Raw genomic sequence first — 16,895 nt, forward strand, 5'->3', positions numbered from 1 at the left:
TGTGACAGGCCTTCCTTTCACTGAGAGGAAAACACTGCACCTACCAAATATCTCCTGAGAACGAGTAAATGTGGCAGCAGCGTTATGGCCAAGAAAAGAAGTTGGAGATGGAAGTCGTTCCCAACACCGAAGTAGGGAACATTTTCATTTAAGAAGAACTGAAACTGGGTGGCAAAGCACATTCACATAACAACTTTAATGTTAAATAGTTCACAAAGCTGAATAAAGGAATAATTTACATTGCATTATTGGAAAGGTTTTCCTCCGTTGCATCTGTGCTGCAATTGTGCATACAAAATACTTAAAAATGTAATACTGTACTATAAAATATGTTTCCTTCTGTTTTATCCTTTGCAAATAGGAACTGTGGAAGACTGCACACAGAGACCGCGTGGCCCCAGGGGGCGGCACTCATGTGCTTCCAAAACTGAATCTTTTACAACAGAGAACTTAAATGTAACAGACAGCTGACACAGAGCCCTGCTGCCTTCCCGCTATCCACACCCTGCACATTAAGGCTCAGAGCATTTTTTGTACAAAAGTAGCACCTCCACTGCTGGAGGTGGTGCTGCAGCACGGCAGGGAGGGCACGCAGCCCACATAGCTCCACGCAGCCCCACATTCGCACACAGCCCGCGCTGCCGGCTGGGCTCTGAGCAGCTCGCAGGGCTGTGGGTGCAGCATGGTACAAACCCACGGCTGCAGCACAGGGCTCCAGCATCGGCAGCTTGGAGAGATTTGTGAAGGACACCTCTGGTGAGTGGAACCAAAATGCAGCTCTGGCTCCTGAAATCCCGTTCACGTGTTCCCTGATATGTTGAAGACAGACAAGGCCAGCACAGTCACAAGTCCCAGTACAGAGCAGGTCTCTGTTTTTATTCCCAGAGAACAGTAAGGAGCAGGGGCACACCCAGCACCGGGTGCCAGCCGTGGCCTCAGCGCTGTGCCGCGCTCTCCTCAGGCTGCAGATGCTGCCTTGGTGCTGGCTGCAGGAAGTGCCTTCCACAGAGGGGATGCAAAGCTGAGGAGCAGCTACACAAACCTGTTTTGAAAAGAACGAAGCAAAAGAGACCTGAACCGCCTCAGCGCTCCCCCACCAGTCGCTCTGCCATGGCTGCTGCTCCTGGCTCACAGTTGCCTCCTGCACGTCAGCAACAGAAGCGCAACCATCTGGGACTGCAGCCTCCCCGCAAAAGAACTGTGCATCAGATGGACCTTGAAAAAGATTACATCTGTTTATTAATAGTAAAAATGGATACATTTGTCCTACATTTTGTTTTTAGAAATTTGATCATGTCACAAGCAATACCTGTGTGTACGTGGGTGTATTACAGATGTATATAATTTATTTTAACCAGGCTGTGAAATAATATGTAATCACATCTCTTCTTGTGATTGTACATAATACAGTAATTAAATGATGCCAGTCTACGTCATTCTCTTATTTCTAATCAAAGGAACCTGAAGCGTAACAGTCTTCTTTCCGGCTGATATGGCTCTTTATTTGTGTCACAGGGGAGACCTCCTCTCGCCAAGGAGGGAGCATCGCGCAGCCACCAGACACGGGGTCGCGCCGATGTCCTCCCCGGCCGCTCCTGCCGTCAGCAGCTGGAGCTCCGCCGCTCTGCCCCGGCCTCCGGCAGCCCCCGCCCCGAACACGGCGGTCAGGCTCTGTTCGAGGCCCGGCGCTACTGCTGTCCCGATTTCTTCTCCTTCTGGAAGCTAAAGCTTGTTCTCCTGTTCAGTTTTCTTTGTTTCTGAGCAAAATATTCTGCTCTGGCTGTACTTGCTCGTGATTCCAGAATATAGTTAACCTGCAAGACACGGAAGGATTTCACTGCAGTGGAGCTTTGGCATGCAGCCCTGGGAGGGCAGGGACACTTGCACCTCCAGCAGGGCGACAGGAAAAGGGCAAAACCACAGCAGGAGCGGCCCTGCATGTGGGCCACCCCCGGCTCTGCCCCCGTCCTCGCGCCTGGGCAGCTCCGTCCCCCAACACAGCACGTCCTGCGGCCGCTGTGCTGCTCTGGAGTGGTTATGGGCTTCAATAAAAGATTTTATCAGCTTTAATAAAAATAATACCTCCATTATGATGTTTGCATACTCAGCTAATCTCAGAGTTTCCCTGTGTTTTGGCATATTTTACTTGATGAAAGCATTTTTAAATGATATTTAACAAGCCTGCTATTCCCTAAATTTATTATCTCCAGTGCTTTGTGATAATCACATAGATAATTTTAATGGAAGGTTAATGCAAGAATCAAAAAGATAAAAATGCCCTTTGGTCCACCATTAGCTGGTTAATATGCTGTGGCTTAAAACTTGCACGATTTTATGCACTGTAGAGTGTTTCACTTTCATTGCATATTACAGCTTAAGGCGTAGAAATATAGGGAGTTTTCATGGTCAATAAAGCCTCGGTGTCTTGCACTTGATCATGTAAAAAGCCTAATTTGAAAAGTCTGATTTCTCTATATTTCTTAATGCTGATGGAATTGAAAATAAACTGGTAACTTACACAAAAACCTAGAAGTATTTTGTATAAACAATTTGCAAGGTAAGAAATAAAGCACTGTTTGGTAATGTTTCTCCCCTGAATATTCTCGTTACTCAGAGCAAAACTCTTTTCAGCTTTCTTGTGTGAGCAGTCTGGCTCTGCCAAGTGCTCCGGAGACTCCGCAGATGAAGTGGGAGCAGAGGAGCCTGCCGGACTAAGAGCCAAGGGAGAAGGCAGCACGCGCTCAGCCGCCAACACCAGCATTGCAGCAGGTCGGCCATTCGGCAGTCCTGGGGCTTCACACAGCAAAGCAAACATAACGGGTGGATTCCTAAAATTACTGTTTTTTTGATTTTGAGTTGACGTAAGATACTAGATTGCAGAAAATGAAGTTTAATCTTCCAATTTGTTTCAGGAAGTAGATCAATCCGTACATCAATGAGCTGTGGGAAAAGCAAGCCATTCTGGCCCGGGGGGGAGCAGTCCTGCTGCACTCAGCACTGCCCCAGCCCAGCTCTGCTCCGCTCGAGCCGCTCTGATGCTGCGCAGCCCTGTGTTCCATGTGTGCCCTGTGGTCCCTGCAGTGCCAATTCCTGACCGAAACCCAGCCCAGGGAGTGGGGCAGCAAACTGGGAGCTAAAGCACCCAAGTGCTCCACAGGTGCTGCGCCATGCCCGCATTTCAGATCCTCCTGAAGACTTCCATGTCTAACAACTGGTACAACACTCAGAATTTTGGGTCACGTTAAAATTTTAATACTCACCTTCAGTACAATTTCATTGACAGTAGCAGCATCTGATTCAAAGTACAGGTGTTTGTAGTCGTGATTGCTTAGATATGTAAGTTTAAATATTGCATGACCTGCAAAGATAAGAAAAAAGGTTCAGAATATTTCCCTAAAGTTTTCTGCCGAGCTGTGTGCCTGACAGAAGCAAAACACAGATGGTGATCTTAGCATACCATCAGCACAACAGAAGGGAGCAATGAAACGCTGACAGGCTTCTCGTGTCATTTCAATTTAAGGCAAGTGGTGGCTTACAGGAGCAGCTGAACTCTTTCAATAAAGTTCATTTTCCCATCACATCCCTGCTGCAGGAAAAGCAAAGATCTATCAGACGGTCAGTTAGCTCACAGCCAGCCCACGGCCGCAGCGCTCGCACCGCCACGCTGCAACAGCTCACCTAGCAATTCAGTGTAACCACCACACATAGAAGTGCCATATTTAAGGTAAAAGGCCAATTAGTCCCGGAATTATCACAAAATCCCCTCCCCATAATAATACCCAAACCTGCTCTGTTGCTAAGGCAAAGGAAAATGTCACTGTAAAATACAAAGGAATGTAGCAACAGTACGAGGAAACCAGGCACCTCTCCCTGCAAGCAGAACAATCAAAAACTAACACAGAACTGCAGTTTTTATCTGTGAGGTTCTCTGCTGGCAAGCTTCCCCGCTGCTCAGACCCCAGCAGAGGGTGGCAGTGACCAATGACCCCAATGTGACAGAGCTGGGGCTGCCAGGGGCAGCGGTGCCGGAGCAGCTGCAGGGCTGGTGCGTGGTGCTGCATGCAGGCTGGGTGTGCAGTGCTGTTGAGGCATGCTGAGGGCAGCCCCTGCATCCTGGGTGGAGGGAATGATGGGCGGCGTGCTGACCGCCTGCTTCTCAGCCACACATCATTGGGGGGTGGGGCACTGAGCCACAGGGTGAGAGATTAACACAAAAATTAAGGGAGACCATAGATTTCGTCATGCCCAACGAAGGAACCCTCCCAGGATCTCCATCTTTCCTTTAAAGCAGTGATTTACTCCTCCTTTCTGGCAGAAGCAGTTACGCAGCTGACAGAGGCAGAACACAGAAGTTCATTTCCAACACTTGTTTTAGGATTGTATCGAGTCAGCTGTTTTGAAGACAATTAGAGCTACAGATGCCAATACCAATTGTGCTGCATCCCATGGCAGGAGGCAGAGCTCACTCTGCTGCAGTCCCTCCGGCAGCCTGGAGACAACCCTTGCCAGGGCAGCATCCCTGTGTCCCCACATCCATGTGTCCCTGACCAGGACAGCAGCTGCTCAGCCGCAGCCCCTGAGTTGGACTGCCCTGCATTGCCCCAGCATGGAGCAGGACGAGCCCTGCACGTGGCAGGTGATGTAGTGGAAAGAGGCTAAAAAGACTTTTCTTTAGAAACTCCATTACACTATTATGTTTATGTGCTCCCATGTCCACATCACACTATTTACAGCATGAAATATTAGTTCATTGAAATCATAACTGGCACTTTGCTCTGCTACTGTTCCAGCCAGATGGAATTTATGAATTGTGAGATTGATTTCCATTTCCAAGAGTGCTTAAATGTGTGATGTACCACTTTCCAATAGAGCACCACCTCTGACAATTCAGAGATCAATAGGAACTTCAATGTTTTTTTATATTTCCATACAAGAATATCTGGCAGCAAACAGCAGCAGTGGGATTCTACCATACATGATGGCAGTTAAAACAAATGCAGATCTTGTACCAACAACATCACCACAATGACTCCTGCACGAGCAGTGTGCCCTCAGCCTGTTTGGAACACAGCCGTTCAGCTCCAGCAGCTGTCTGTCACCAGGACCACAGACAGGTTACACACGTCACCTGTGCTGGGCAGCTGAAGGCAGAAGGGGACCAAACACGGACATTTTAATACCTTGCAATCAGGTTTTACTGGCTGGAAAATATGGATTATTTTAAACTATATTCGTCTGCTAAAACATTTAAGGAAAGAAACTCAGGTTTTCAGACAGTGCCAGGCACGCAGCAGGAGCACTGCAGGTCACTGCACCAGGATGGGCAGCACCTCCACTGCTCATGGCTGCACCCCATTTTCCTGACAACGTTCAGGGAAGAGGTGCTCATCCCAACTGCACATCACCCCCCAGATTCACTGATTTTGTGTCAATACGAGGCCAATGAGAAATTCTGCTGCAATCTGTATTCCAAACATTCAGGAATAGTTTGTATTCTACCTCTTCCATCAACCCCAAATTCAGAGGGTATCAAAAGCCCCTATCTGTCAGTGCCAATCTTTAAAGCAGTGTGCACTGAGTTAAATCACTAATTAGATGAAGCATGAAAAGAAAATTCGTGAATAGAGTGCAGTCACTATGGATGAAACCCCGACCCACCACCGCCTCTGGGAACAACACAGAGTGCAGCCTGCACCTGATGTTCTCCTCCAGAACACCGCTGCTGTGGGAACAAACAACGCCGATGTTCAGAGCAGGGTGCTGCAGCCCTGCCCCCCCATGAACACTCTTCCTACAGCTCAGGTCTTTATGTTCTGCTATGGGCTTCCTACAAAGCGTTGCTTTTACTGGATGCCTTGTTTCCAGATGTCCGTAAAGAGCCCACTTCTATGTCAAGTTACGGTAACAATTCACACATCTGGATTTTTTTTCCAAAGCCTTTTGTTTTTTCATTGAATTTTTACCAAAGGCAGAATAAAGACTTTTTTTTGCAAGAATGCACTGAAAATCAGGAGGGGAAATCAGGGTTGCCCCAAACCTCTCACCAGCAACCTTGTTTTGGAAAAAAGATGATAAATAAATCAAAATGCACTAAGCAGTGTTTCCACATGGCAATCGCCTCCTTCATTGCGTCTGCACCTCATCAATCACGCTATTGTCTGCTTGAAAGGCGAGCCTTGTAAATGTCATATCCACTCAAGCCCAAGGAGAAGCGAATCAAAATGCAGCAAGGAGTTTTAATTGGATAGTGTAATTAAACTAAAAAACCCCAGCAGAATAGCTTTGACAGAATAGATGAAGACCCCTTTTAATAGGGCTACAAAACATATTTGTTAAAAGGATGAGGCAATGCACGCTCCTGATTGTGCTCCAGAGGACTCTGATGCAGGCTCCTCAGCAGCAGCGCACTCAGTGGGCTGCAGCCACATGTGTGGGGCCAGGAGCATCCGTCCTGGCCTGCCCTGCTCTGCCTGCCCATCCTGCCCTGCCCTGCTGTGCCTCCCCAGGCCAAGGGCTGCAGGGCTCCAACATCTCTGACCTTTGCCAGCCCCCCGATGGCCGCAATGACCCGTGTGCAGTCCAGAGCTGTGACAGAGGTGGGAAGTTCAATGAGACCGAGTGCCGTATGCACGCTGCTGTCTTGCCTCTGAGGCACTTTGCTGCTCGGCAAACCACGGGTCTGCACGCATTTGGACTCACATCTTTCTGATGCACACTTTGAGGTTTCTTTCACTCTGAGCCTGAAGTATTGGTAATATTTTCTCCGCTGAATCTATTTTTTACCCTTTGAGCAGAATCTATGATTAGGTTTCCATCATGTATGATTTTTCCACTATTATTTCAGAGACTGCATTACTCACAGCAGGAGCATTAATATTAGGAACTACCACGCAGTATTTTGTGCACCATTTGCACAGTGCCTGGGTAATTGCTGCCTCTTTGCTCTGGCCCCACGGCAGGGCCTTGAACAACCGTGCAACATCCTTATTGGAGCTCCCCGAGCAGCGGGAACCCGCTCCTCCCCAACGCGCTCTGTGCGTTTTTAGTCCTTTCACAACCCCATAATGAATTCATTAAATTAGTACTACCAACATGCATAATCTGGAGGAACTTGATACTGAATTAAAACATCAAATACCTTTAGCTTTAAATGAAAACTACATAAAAGCATTTCAGCCATCACTTTGGCTATCACTTACAGCCAGTATGAATACTGCTAGAAAAGCTATTTTCGTGCAGATGTGGAATTCAATGGGAAAGACTGACTTGTGTAGCAACATCAATCAAAACGTCGGCTCTGCTGGCAGCTCTCGACAGTAAGGTGGGTTCAGAGGTCACGGGATAAAGAAAAAGCCAAGCTCTGGTTCAGCTCCAATATCTCCTCACTGGAAGTCTTGTGACGGTGCCTGCCCCCTCTGTACCGGGCGGCTTTCATTAATCTTCTTGCCATCTTTTTTAACTAGTCATGCAGAACCGCTCGATAGCGAGACATATAATGGGGAGGCCCTGTGCCTATTACCAGGTTAACACTCTGTTAAGCCCCAGCGCAACAATGGAATCAGAATTTAAAGGAAATCTTAAGCTGCGGGGTGCAAAGAAGGCAATTAAATTACAAACCGAAGTTACTGATGTACTCCGTGACCTACAGAACACCTTTGTTTAGACTACCTTCATATTAAGGCTGTTTTGACCAAGTGCTTGAGACGTATCTGCCTTCCTAAGAGGAAAAACATACAAAACAGAAGAAAAATGATCACAGAGAACGTTTGTTCAGTGTTTCAAGTAAATTATCAAATAAATCTAATTTCTGCAGCTGTCATAAAACACAGAATGGAGAAAAAAATATTTATTTTGAAAATGGTGCGTCTTGCCAAGTGGTTGGTGCCAGTGCCACTGGATGGCCTGCCCCCAGCACAGCCCTTAGCACTGCCCTCAGTGCCGCCCCGGCCCAGCAATGCAGTGGTCACAGCCCTGTGTGCAGGGTGCTGAGTAGCAAAGGCAGTGGTTAGTGACACTGAAGTTTATCCTTTGTCCAAATAATGTAAGAGACATTAACAGAATCAGATTTCCTTTAAATTACACTATTGCAAAAGGATATAATTGTATTAAACGTATTATGTTGCTTCCTTAAGACTTTATATTATGTACACTTAATTGAGATACAAAGCTCTTTTCAGCTATAAAAATGACAACTACTTTATTAAGGTTTAAATCTTATTTCTCAATGATAGGATGCTTCCTTTCGAGATTCAAAACATTGAGAATCTCTCGTGATAATCAGACTGAACCTGATTTAAACGAGCAGTTTATACACAGTGTTTCCAGGTTCTAATGGCATTTGACCGAGCCAGCAGGGCCATTACCTCTTCTCTCTGTCTAAATTCAGGGAGTCTGATTTAATTTACAAATAAAAATTCAAATGCTAACCTGGGCTACTATGAGGGCAAACAAAAATCATCAGCCGTTCCTGCCTCTGATACCCACAATAATGGCGAATTAGATACCAAAGCTTTCTGTTGTCATCTTCCCTTTTCACTGAGCGCAGCTCCGAGTTCTACTAACTTACAGGAAAGGGAAGCTCTGCTCCTACCAGAACGGCTTCCAGCCCGCCTGCAAACATTCACAGCACGGGATCTGGGTTGTCAGGTCCTTTAACACACAAGTGGCACTAAAGCACAACTGTGCGAACCTGTCATCACAGATAAAACCTCAGCTGAAAGTAAGCAAACCATCCGCACCACGTTTATATATAGTTTCTATCTTTACATTTCCAGTACCAGTAAAAACCCTGACACCCCTTTAGTCCACCGAAAGTAAGAGCTGGCTGAGTTCTATGCAGCGTTAATTACCGGCAGCAGCAGAACAAACAGTGCACGGCCCTCAGTGAGCACAGAGAGCAGCACTGCCCACAGCACACAGAGCAGCACACAGAGCAGCACGCAGAGCAGCACGCAGAGCAGCACTGCCAGCAGCACACAGAGCAGCACTGCCAGCAGCACACAGAGCAGCACACAGAGCAGCACACAGAGAAGCACACAGAGAAGCACACAGAGCAGCACACAGAGCAGCACACAGAGCAGCACACAGAGCAGCACTGCCAGCAGCACACAGAGCAGCACACAGAGCAGCACGCAGAGCAGCACTGCCAGCAGCACACAGAGCAGCACACAGAGCAGCACACAGAGCAGCACTGCCAGCAGCACACAGAGCAGCACGCAGAGCAGCACTGCCAGCAGCACACAGAGCAGCACACAGAGCAGCACACAGAGCAGCACACAGAGCAGCACTGCCAGCAGCACACAGAGCAGCACACAGAGCAGCACTGCCAGCAGCACACAGAGCAGCACACAGAGCAGCACTGCCAGCAGCACACAGAGGAGCACACAGAGGAGCACACAGAGCAGCACGCAGAGCAGCACGCAGAGCAGCACGCAGAGCAGCACTGCCAGCAGCACACAGAGCAGCACACAGAGCAGCACACAGAGCAGCACACAGAGCAGCACACAGAGCAGCACTGCCAGCAGCACACAGAGGAGCACACAGAGCAGCACGCAGAGCAGCACGCAGAGCAGCACGCAGAGCAGCACTGCCAGCAGCACACAGAGCAGCACACAGAGCAGCACACAGAGCAGCACACAGAGCAGCACGCAGAGCAGCACTGCCCGCAGCACACAGAGCAGCACTGCCAGCAGCACACAGAGCAGCACACAGAGCAGCACGCAGAGCAGCACACAGAGCAGCACACAGAGCAGCACACAGAGCAGCACACAGAGCAGCACACAGAGCAGCACGCAGAGCAGCACTGCCAGCAGCACACAGAGCAGCACGCAGAGCAGCACTGCCAGCAGCACACAGAGCAGCACACAGAGCAGCACACAGAGCAGCACACAGAGCAGCACGCAGAGCAGCACTGCCCGCAGCACAGCTCCAAGATCCCCGCGCCGCTCACAGCCCAGCATCGCCCAGCAGCCCCACGGCCCCGGCTGCTCACGGCTGGGAGCAGAGGCGGTTTAAGAAAGCATACGCTGTGCTCCCTGTGGTGCAATGGCACCAGCCCTGCTATGTGTGCACAGCACTCAGAAAGACGAAATGGAGCGCGTTTGTGTTACGGGAGATAAAAACATGGAAACAAAATATACTGCAGAACTCAAGCACCTTATCTTCGCTCAGCCTCTCTTTCTTTGCAATAATTCATTCAAGGAAGATCCAGGAATAATTTTTGATGTAAACTCTGCTATAAACATATATCACTCTGCTGATAAAAATCACAGACAAAACTTGTGAAATACAGTGAGTTTCATTCCTTTATGCTACTAAAATAACTTTTTTCCATTTAAAATTCAAGAGATACTGATCTGCTGTTAAGAGTTCCCCCAAATGCATCATTCTGACATGTCACACTAAAAGTCTCTTCTGCTGACCTAAAATAATGGCTTTCGGAACATCTTTGGTGAATCTGGAAGAGGTCAGCGGATTTCAGGGGAAAATTATTTTCTCCTTTTGAAACCATGTTGAACATTTATTAAACATGAAAATCATACGGATGGCTACATGAAAATGCGAAAATAAAAATGCAGTATCTTTAAGGTTGCCTTTGACATAACCTGTCAGAACTCTCTCAAAACTGACCACAGTTCCTCATTTCAGGGTCTCCACTCACAGGTGGACTGCACTTCGTTAAGGTTGCGGTTCTGTCCCTTGTTTCCCCCTGGGTTATCAGTTTGCTCCGTTTGGGTCCAAGTGTCATTTGCTGAGGCACAGGCGCTGCCACCCAGCCCCATCCACAAGGACACAGTTCTGGAGATGCTCAGGGACAGCTTGAAGATCTCAGCTGAGGGTGCTAAAGGGAGCCTAAGCTGGAAACCTTGCCTTTCAGGGCTGGATTTTCAGATACAGTCCTATTTTGCTGGCACAATTTTATCACTACGAATATCTGCATCTGAAATGAAATGTGGCTACAAACCCTGAGGTGTTAATGTTCACAAGTGCAAACTACACCTTTAGCAACAAAACTGGTCTGATGTGCAGCTGAGCACTACGTGGTTGGGTATTTCAAAGCACCACAGACTCTGCCACAGCCTTTGCAGGCTGTCAGTTATCTGTTACAGAGATACGTTGGGTGCCATCTCAGAGCTCCACAAAGACAACTGCTACACACTTGGACTGCCTGGTCAGCAGGGACATCTCTCCCCAGGCTCACACCTTCACAAGGATCATAAAAACTTGCTGGGAGACAGGAAAGGGAGACAGTGACTGGAGCAAGAATATGGAATTAGGAAGGGGTAATGAAGGGGAGAAGGATATAGTTCAATAATTGCTGATAAAATCTGTGGCAGCTATAAATTTACTCTTCCAAAAGAATTCAACAGATCATTACCTCTGTAAATACGTATCACATAATTCTCTCTCTCTGTCACCTTGCAGATAAGTACTTAATATGTAGCATCTCTACCCCGCACAAGCCCAGGCGTAATAAAATCCTGCCATGTTTTTGAATCTCAGTTACTTTTTGCCAGTGGATAGTTACGTTTTGACGCCACCAGGAGACACTGTCCCGTTCTCCTAGGGCCTATCTTGTGCCTTTTACAATGAATTTTAGGAATACAGACCCTCATTACTCCACGGGCACAATAAGCACAGCTCCCTGGCTCTGCCCGGTGTCCCCTCCATACAGGAGCCCTCTGGCTGCTGCCCGCGCCAACGCCTTCCTGAATCAAAGCTCTGCTGACCCTGCAGCCGCAATGGAAGCAATTTCAGACTGTGATGATACTGAGATCCTCACATGTCCGAGGAATTGTTCAAAGCCTTTCCAGATGTTAAGAAGTTCAAAAATATCACAAAGATGTGGAACGGGGATGTGACTCCTGAGCTGCAGCCTACCCAGCGATTCCTTGGTGCGGCGCTGCCAGCGGCTACAGACAGCAGGCAGGAAACTTAACAACACCACTGGCCACAAACAGCATTAAAAGGAGGCTCATAAAACGTGCATCTGTTTGCGTTATGTTCTCTACAACAGAATCAAGTCAGATTAAAAACATTCTATAATGAATAAAATACACCTATAAAAGGAAAGGACATGGCAGCAATAATTCTCTGGGCATCTAGCACACAGAGAGAGGGAGAGGAGAGAGGACATAAATAAAAAGGACTACTCACTTGGGCTCTTCTCTTCCACAAGGTCACAGGCACAGAGGAGTTCAGAATCGATTGAAATAGGTTTCTGCTTAATCCAAAACTTAGTGCTGGCCTTCTGATTAGTAACAGGGTCTATCTCTACCTTGTCTCCAGAAATACCTGAGATGAGAAAGAATAGAGAACCACAATAGTGATCTGTTTAAGTGATTTCATATCAGCCATTTGACACACTTTATAAATCTTAAATGGGATGAAAGTATATCGCCCTTCTGGGCTTTTTGAAAGCATGGCAGCTTTTGAAACCGAAAGCAAATGATTATCAAAGTGCATTGATAATCTGTACTTTATTCTCCTGCCTTGCTGGGAAATAAGCACACCAATGAGAAAAAAAATCACAGGAAAATTTCTTCCCAGCACACACAGAGCTCTTCTGGAAGCAGCAGCTACATGAACTGCAGGATGTATATGAAGACACATATTTTCAGTCGTCACTATATGTGAGAGGCACCATCACACGTCACTGTTACATCTCCTCGGCAGCACACATAGAACATACTCTACACAAGGACAACACGTGTTTTAGTATTGCGGAAGTGCTCTTTGTGGTAAACAGACACCCACAAACAGTGGCACCCAGCTCTGATGATGCTGCAGTGAGCACAGACTGGGAGCCGGGGAGCTCCTGGCCCCACACAGCCAGCCCAGACGGCCGGGGCTGGTTCCCACCGCACACAGGTGTGCCTCCACACACAGCATCCTGCTGCAGACCTCTGGGGACGGAGTGCAGAACATCCCTACACTATTACCCCTCTGCATGTCTCCTGCAAGCGGTGTTTGTGCAGTGGAATGTAACGGGGAGCTGCAGCCTGCTGGGGTGCTCATGGCATTTGCTGCAGGCGTCGTCACTGCACTGCTGCGCTGTGCTGCTGGGCAGGAGCTCATTGCTCCGTGTCTGCTGACACTGAGAAGCAAACTTCTCAGTCTCTAAAAGTCACGGCTTCCAGGGGACGCTCATGGTACAGGAGGAAAAAAGGAAGCAGCAGAGGAGTAAATGAACTTTAGTTCACTCTTGCAACTTACGAAAAATGGCAGAGAGAAACTTCTCCTTTTAAAGGGCTTTGGCTACGATGCTTTTGAATACATTGCCTTTGCTTTGTCTGAAGCAGGAGAAAAAAAGAAGCTGACTATAAAACCTCTAAGAGCTGTGACCAAATAAGCATCGGATGCCACATTCATAACTGTCTCAACCCTCAAAAACAAAGTCAGTGTTTCTAAAAGCACAGTGACTGCCGCAGAATTTGCACATCTCCTCTGTCAATACTTCATCAGTACTTCATGCACCTAAAACGAAAGCACACACAGCAAGCAATGCGTGCTCGCAGCAGCCTTCTCTCACTGTCCTTTCCACTGAACACAGGGTAACCTTCACTTTACCCGTGGCTGCTGAGACAGGTGGTAACAATGCCACCAACTCCCTCCCCACTTCTATTAATCCAAGAATGCACTTTGTCATTAAGCATACGTCACATCAAAGACATCACATTTCAATTAAGCACTGTATCAAGAGTCTAATTAACACAAGGACTGTTAGAACTACGTAATGGGAGCAGGCTGACGCTCTGTCTGGAGCCCACTTTGTTTTGCAATGTAATTTTGGACACATTCATTAAAATCAGTTTTGTTATTTCACAGTAATCGATTATTCAAAATGCAATTTCCTGTAGCTTAATCAAAATACGTGAAGTTGAGGACATAAAGAAATAGTCAAGGCAAGTTCTAAGAATAAAAGATAAAACTCTCTGCGTGCAATGGATGCTCCCTGCCCGCCCTTTAGAAAAAGTCACGCCCAAAAATATCCTTTAAAAATTTCACAGCATGGTCCTGCAACTTCAGCATCCACAGTCAGTCAATATTGTTAACGTACCTTGTTAATTTGATAGGATTTGTCAGGTAACTCCACTGGAAAATTATATAAAACTGTTCCAGATGAACAGATGATAGTGACATGAATTAAAGTGATAGAACAATAGTGGAATATAAACCAGAAATGACACCCAAAGTGGCTGTTGATTTATTGCCATCCTGAGTTTGGTTCTGGGCTTCCATGTATATTAGTGCTACAAATCTGGGTCCATTTAGCAGAGAGATGCTCATACATACATCACCAGCTCCTGCTCCAAGCCAAGGTCACTCCCCATTGCATCAATCTTTTCAGCAGAGGCTACTTCACCAAGCACAGATTTTGTAACCGTCTCAGATGTAACAGACTTCCTCCTCTTTCATCTTTTTTTTATCATGTAAAATACACTTTAACTTCTATTATTTTTATCTGCAAATTGTTGCTGTATACTTCATCCATTATTTCTGTATCTCAGCATCACTGGCTTAAGCTCACACACATCCAAAGAGCACACTGACAAAGAATGCTGTCTTTTTTGTGTTATTGTTCTTGCAATCTGCGCGCTTTGAAACCTAAAATCAAAACACTATTATGGATGTGGCTTCTACAGTCTCTGTCGCAGCACAAATTTATTATACTCAGAAAATAAGCAAAAATACCTCTTCTAGGGTATTTTAAAATTCGTTCAATTTAGCACAAGAAATGCCACAGCTGCAGTACCCCAGTACCACTGCTCTGCCCTCGCTCCCCTTGCTGGCTCTGCGATGCCCTCACCCCGCTGCAATGCTTTCTGGCAGCAGCTTCCCATGGCAATGCGCTTCTTTTCGTTCTGCTAACATGGTACACAAGCAAATTTGTCTTATGCCTTCACACCACAACTGCACCTTTCTAAAAATGTTGGGAGCACTACTGCATGTGCATCATAATCCACCATTAGCTGAGACACACAAAGGTAGGCTTTAAGCTGCCGGGGCTACCGCTTCCAGCCCTAACAAAAATCACATCACGAGGTGCTCATTCCTCCCCTTCCCGTTTGCATCTCTTTTTTCTGCCAAGAAGAACCATGCAGAATGTAAAGATGACTGAGCTGGCCCCCATATTTTCAATAAATCTTGCGTCAGACTCAGTGACCACTCTTCAGACAGCTAAAAACATTTCAAAAAGTACCACTGTGCAGACAGCAATCCACAAACACAGCTCACACTTTGGCTACCTGCCCCATGCAAGTGAAATAAGGTACAGTACGGGATCTATTCAAATAAGATGAGTATTTGCACGTACTTATACATTCTTTCACATTCACAGAATCACAGAATCACAGAATCACAGAATTGTAGGGGTTGGAAGGGACCTCCAGAGATCATCGAGTCCAACCCCCCTGCCAAAGCAGGTTCCCTACAGTAGGTCGCACAGGTAGGCATCCAGGCAGGTCCTGAACGTCTCCAGAGAAGGAGACTCCACCACCTCCCTGGGCAGCCTGTTCCAGTGCTCCGTCACCCTCACTGTAAAGAAGTTCTTGCGCATGTTTGTGCGGAACTTCCTATGCTCCAGTTTCTGGCCATTTCCCCTTGTCCTGTCTCCACTCACCACTGAAAAGAGTCCGGCCTCGCCATTCTGCCCCCCACACCTTAGATATTTATAGACCTGGATCAGGTCCCCTCTCAGTCTCCTTTTCTCAAGGCTGAACAGACCCAGTTCACTCAGCCTTTCCTCATAAGAGAGATGCTCCAGGCCCTTCACCATCTTCGTGGCCCTCCGCTGGACTCTTTCCAAGAGATCCCTGTCTTTTTTGTACTGGGGAGCCCAGAACTGGACGCAGTACTCCAGATGAGGTCTTACCAGGGCAGAGTAGAGGGGGAGGATCACCTCCTTTGACCTGCTGGCCATGCTCTTTTTAATGCACTCCAGTAAGCCATTGGCCTTTTTGGCTACAAGGGCACACTGCTGGCTCATGGCCAACCTGTCGTCCACCAGGACACCCAGGTCCCTTTCCGCAGAGCTCCCCTCCAGCAGCTCATCCCCCAACCTGTACTGGTGCATGCAATTATTCCTCCCCAGATGCAAGACTCTACACTTGCTTTTGTTAAACCTCACCCGGTTTCTTTCTGCCCAGCTCTCCAGCCTATCCAGGTCTTGCTGAATGGCAGCACGGCCTTCAGGCGTGTCAGCCAATCCTCCCAACTTCGTATCATCGGCAAACTTGCTGAGGGTGGCCATTATCCCCTCATCAAGGTCATTGATGAAGATGTTGAACAAGACCGGACCCAGCACCGACCCCTGAGGAACACCGCTGGTTACAGGCCTCCAACCGGACTCTGCACCACCAACAACGACCCTCTGTGCTCTGCCAGTCAGCCAGTTCTCAACCCACCTCACTGTCCACTCATCTATCCCACACTTCCTCAGCTTTGTTATAAGGACGTCATGGGGGACAGTATCAAATGCCTTGCTGAAATCAAGGTAGACTACATCCACTGCTCTCCCCCCATCCACCCAGCCAGAGACAACATCATAGAAGGCTACCAGGTTGGTCAAGCACGACCTCCCCCTTGTGAACCCGTGCTGACTACTCCTGATAACCTCCTTTTCTTCCAGTTGTCTGGAGATGACATCCAGCGCAGCTGTTCCATCACCTTTCCAGGGACAGAGGTGAGGCTGACTGGCCTATCATTGCCTGGGTCTTCCTTCTTGCCTTTTTTGAAGACCGGGGTGACGTTGGCTATCTTCCAGTCTTCAGGCACCTTCCCTGTTTTCCAAGACTTCTCAAAGATGACAGAAAGCGGTTCAGCAATCACCTCTGCCAGCTCCTTCAGCACCCGTGGATGAATCCCATCGGGTCCCATGGATTTCTGAACATTGA

The 16,895-nt window shown here is 47.6% G+C and overlaps 1 protein-coding gene across 4 annotated transcripts in view; it reads right to left on the bottom strand.

Moving 5' to 3' along the window:
* Positions 1-230: 230 nt before the first annotated feature.
* MAPKAP1 (MAPK associated protein 1) overlaps positions 231-16,895 on the bottom strand; it is an 85,527-nt gene continuing 68,862 nt past the window's right edge. For 2 of the 4 annotated variants that reach the window (XM_048966454.1, XM_048966456.1), the window contains exons 9-11: positions 12,157-12,294; positions 3,261-3,358; positions 231-1,814 (exon numbers count right to left, since the gene is read on the bottom strand). In XM_048966454.1, coding sequence (XP_048822411.1) covers positions 1,689-1,814; positions 3,261-3,358; positions 12,157-12,294 — 362 coding nt within the window. In that variant the 3' untranslated portion in view covers positions 231-1,688. The remainder of the gene's footprint in view (positions 1,815-3,260; positions 3,359-12,156; positions 12,295-16,895) is intronic. The other 2 variants (XM_048966452.1, XM_048966453.1) reach the window with 1 other exon arrangement.

This window comes from Lagopus muta, chromosome 19 (genome assembly GCF_023343835.1).
Source record: "Lagopus muta isolate bLagMut1 chromosome 19, bLagMut1 primary, whole genome shotgun sequence".
Taxonomy (NCBI): Eukaryota; Metazoa; Chordata; class Aves; order Galliformes; family Phasianidae; genus Lagopus; species Lagopus muta.